The sequence below is a fragment of the Camelus bactrianus genome, chromosome 29, assembly GCF_048773025.1.
Source record: "Camelus bactrianus isolate YW-2024 breed Bactrian camel chromosome 29, ASM4877302v1, whole genome shotgun sequence".
NCBI lineage: Eukaryota > Metazoa > Chordata > Mammalia > Artiodactyla > Camelidae > Camelus > Camelus bactrianus.
This window is the reverse complement of record NC_133567.1, coordinates 27217743-27222405: the sequence shown is the minus strand read 5'-3', so window position 1 is coordinate 27222405 and position 4663 is coordinate 27217743. Positions and strand designations below refer to the sequence as shown.

The 4663-nt window shown below is 37.6% G+C and overlaps 1 protein-coding gene across 1 annotated transcript; it reads left to right on the top strand.

The window, feature by feature from the left end:
- Positions 1–2352: 2352 nt before the first annotated feature.
- On the top strand, positions 2353–3279 carry LOC105081067 (olfactory receptor 4C3D-like). The gene has a single exon (XM_010970187.2). It carries the CDS (start codon positions 2353–2355, stop codon positions 3277–3279), a length of 927 nt encoding a protein of 308 aa, XP_010968489.2.
- Positions 3280–4663: the final 1384 nt, after the last annotated feature.

Below are 4663 nucleotides of genomic sequence, written 5' to 3'. Positions count from 1 at the left end.
AATAATTACATAATTAGTTAGAATTAAATTAGTTAGAATAATTATATAATTCCATGGGAAAGTATAGCTCAGTGGTAGAGATCGTGCTTAGCGTGCATGAGGTCCTGGGTTCAATCCCTAGTATCTCTGTTAAAAAAATGATAAGTGGTTTTTTTTAATTGAATAAATCAAGTTTGTATCCAAAATTTTCCGTACTTAATAATACAATATAAGAATTTTCCTATGATACGGCACAGTCTTTTTAAGTACTTCTGTTAAAAAGTACACATTAATCAGTGACATGCGCTCTATTGTAATCATCCATTTCTCCACTGTTGAACATACCATGTAGTCTCTAAATTTTCCACAGCTCTCAATAATTGTGTTGAATATATTTGTAAATAATGACTTTAATTTTTAAAAATATTTTCCTTTAGTGTTTATTCCTAGATAGTGCACTGAGAAGCAAGAAAAGAAAAGGAAAAGAAAAGAAAAAAGTAAAGAAAGGAAAGAAAAGAAAAGAAAGGAAAGAAACGAAAGGAGGAAGGAAAGAAGGAAGGAAGAAAGGGTGAGTAATGTTTTCATAGCTATTTCTAAGTCAGTTTCATTAATCATGTCTAATTCTTACTTTACATACACTCTGTTTTTCTGATCTGCTGGGCGATCCCACCTAAAAATAAGGGAATATAATGAAGCTGCTACACTTTGTTTCCACATTTTTGTAAATTTTTAATTTTGGATAATTAAAAAATAAACCTTTAACCTATTTGAAAGGAAAAGGCATTTTTGGCAGAATATATTTTATTATGTTTATGTATTCTCCTTTCGTTGGGAAATTTATGTCCCCAAATTTCCTTATTCTATTAGCAATGCACTGTCCTGTAACCAGGAAGGACAGATGATGGATGCTGCAGGGAGAGGGGAGAAGAAGGCATGAGAATGCCTGGGGGGGAAACACAAAGGGGTGGGAAGGTCATTCACGTCATGGAGGGACGAGTTGCCACTGTTTGGTAATAAAATGTCAGGCATCAAGGGCATTTAACAGGGTCACTTTTCATGATGTGTGAACAGACGTAGATTGATACATGCAGCAAGTGTCCAATAAATATTTGTTGAATGAACTTGTAGTAGGTATTTATAGTAAGTAATAGATTTTACATGTGTCTCTGTTGTGTGTGTTTATATGTATATGTGTATATTATCTCTCTGTCTTATTTAACAGACCATTTCTTTTTATACTCCACATTAAAATTATTCTTTAAACTTTGAAAAATGGTATTTCCTTTGTATGACAGATCCTTGTGTATTAACACTTATGCAAGAGTTTACTTTTTTTAATCCAACTCTACAAAGAATGTAAATTGACTGAATATGACCATGTTAAATGGTATGTGGAACAGAATTTGGAAGGAAAAGAAATATTGGCTAACAAACACTATAATTATTTTGAAAGTAAAACGACATGGTAATGTACTCTTTCCTAGAGGCAATTCATATTTTCATATTGATGCTGTGAGTGTCGTAGAAACTATTAAACTGGAATAGAGCTTCTTTTCAAATGTTTATCTATGTTTCTCATAAAGCAGAGAGTGGTGACAGAGAACACTTTAATTCTTTGTAGGTTTATAGTCTGGGGAAGCAGTCACACTCTTACCCATGGAGAATAACCATTCACCAAGCATTTACTCATCATCTAATAGACTTCAGAAACTGCAGGCTTTATGCCAGGCACTGTAGCAGGTGCAGCAAGGAACTAGCATATGTATTATGGTAGGTACCAAGGAGGGTATGTCAATAACAACAACATTGCATTTTCCTAAACTGCCTGCTTATGGTGGATATTTATTGTCAGTGTCTCATCACACACTTAGAGCTGAGGGTTGCAACTGTGAATTCTCATGGAAAATGCACTACTTCTTACATGTATGTAACACCTCTCAGCTTACAAAACCCATGTGAGAATTACAGTTTGTAACCTCACAGGCACAGAGCGGGGCTCAGAACCGTGGGACACAGAGATGACTTAGCAGAGTCATATGGAGATGGAAGCAGAAGGAGAATCCAGATCTCACGTAGACAGCCCAATGTTTTCTAAGTAAATTTCCCATCAAATGCTGCCCTACAGATGTTTTACAGGTGACAGGTACTAGGTGTCTGAAAAGAAGGAAACATCATTCAGGAAGTAAGAGAGAACTGAAACAAACACTGAGCAGGCATGTCAAGGACATGCTCCACAGGTAGAGTGACAGCTCTGTTTTGTTGTTGTTGTTGTTGTTTTTAAGAAATTCAGACCACAATCTTTTTGTGATTAATAGGTATCACTCCTATTTCTTTTCTAGGTAATTCAGGGCCCAGGAAACTGTTACTTGCTGAATGGATCTCCTCACCCTTCCCAAGAATGTGACTGAATTTGTTTTCTTGGGACTCACGCAGAATCCACACCTGCAGAAAGTGCTCTTCATTGTCTTTTTGTTCAGTTTCCTATTCACCCTGCTGGCCAATCTGTTCATCGTCATTACCATCTCCCTCAGCCCCACACTTTCAGCTCCCATGTACTACTTTCTGACTTACTTGTCCATCTTAGATGCCTCCCTCACCTCTGTCACCACCCCCAAAATGCTCACTGACCTGCTGCGTCGGAGGAAAACCATCTCCTGGGGGGGCTGCCTGGCTCAGCTCTTTGTGGAACACTTCCTGGCTGCATCAGAGGGCATCATCCTTGTTGCAATGGCCTATGACCGCTACGTGGCCATCTGCAAGCCTCTGTACTACACGACCATCATGCGACAGGGGCTCTGCCAGCTCCTTGTGGTCGTGACCTGGATTGGGGGCATCGTGCATGCTACTCTGCAGATTCTTTTTGCAGATGACTTGACCTTCTGTGGTCCCAATGTCATTGACCACTTCATGTGTGATTTCTTCTCACTATTGAAACTTTCCTGCAGTGACACCTACAGACTTGGAGTGGTGGTGGCAGTGAACAGTGGGGGCATATGCTTACTCATTTTATTCATGCTGCTCATCTCCTACATAGTCATCCTGAGCTCCCTGAAATCCCATGGCGCTGAAGGACGACGCAAAGCCCTCTCTACATGTGGCTCCCACCTTACAGTAGTGGTGCTCTATTTTGTGCCTTGTATTTTCATCTACACGTGTCCTGTGGCCACGTATCCTGCAGACAAGTTGGTGAGTGTGTTCTACTCAGTCCTCACTCCCATGTTAAATCCTATCATTTACACAGTGAGAAACACAGAGGTGAAAAACGCCATGAGGAGTTTGTTGAGGAGGAGAGTAACTTAGGCTGTTCATGATGTCAAGAAACTGATGATTTATATACACAGGGAGGATTACACATGTTGTAAATTGTGAAAAAAAAAATTAAGAAATTTTGCAGATCACTGACAGGAAAACAAGGCCTAGAAACTAACATTTCTTGAGTACTTAATAATGTCTAGGCATTTTTTAGGCACTCTGATAATTTGTGATATACTTTACCAAGTCTTCAGTCTTCACAGTCATAGCTTCAGAATAGCTAATGGAGAGAACAACTCTAAACTCCTAGTTTGATGATTGTAAAGTATGTTTTTCTTCAGAATCTTCCTTTTGCTTTACCAAATCTTTTATATATTTTACTTGTATGAAATTGGCTTTTCCATAGGCCCTTCATCTCAGAACTCTTGTTTTCTCTAACCTTTGGCAAAGCCAGTAAGTGACAGGAATTCTTATACAGATACACAGGGAAGGGACAGTTGCTTGAAGGAATCACAGCTGACTTTTTCCCCTTCACTACGAATTTACCAAAAGCAAAAGGAGATACATGCACCAAAGAGGAAAGAATAATTCAAAATCTGTGTCTAATTCTTTTCTTGGCACAAAATAAGCCAGAAATTTTGAAGTTACTCTTTTTATTATTGAAGTAGTTAGTTTACAATGTTGTGTCAATTTCTGGTGTAATGGTCATAATGTTTCAGTCATACATATACATAAATATATTTGTTACCATATTCTTTCTTAAAGATCCTTATGACTCACAGGTTTTCATGAATATTAAATTTTTTTCCATATAAAGACTTGTGGAACCATTCAAAACAAGAAGGGTAAAGTCTTTTTTTGTCCAGTTTCAACTAAAAGGCATATAGTTAGGTTCCAAAGCTGTTGCTCTGTAGGTCTGATACATATTTTTACACTAAGTGAACATCTTATAATATATCAGGTATATTCTCCTCAGTTGATTCATCCACAAACTAAGCCTGTCATTCCATTATTAATATGAACATTTTGCATAGAAGCAAACAGAAGTCAAGAGAGGTTTACTAATTTACTTGCCTTACATCACACTTGCTTACCCCAGATAGTGTGTCAGGAGCTATTACACTGAAGTGCACCTTCCTTTCAAAAGTTTCAGCTACAAACATTCCAGTCCAGGTCTTAAAAAACTCAATCTTACTTTCTTTCAAATGAAACTCAGTTGTCCGTGGTATATTTAGGTCCATAGATAAGAAAGTTATATGAAACTTAACGCAAACTTTGTCCTTCAAGAAGTTGGTGTCAATTTTTTGTAGCCTTGTTTCATATATAGCAACACATTTCAGCACTGTGAGTTTTTCCTCTTTTTGAATGCTTGTTTTATGCCACTTCACTTTTACCGAAGACCAACAGTAGGTTGGTAACAGATTTTTCTTTT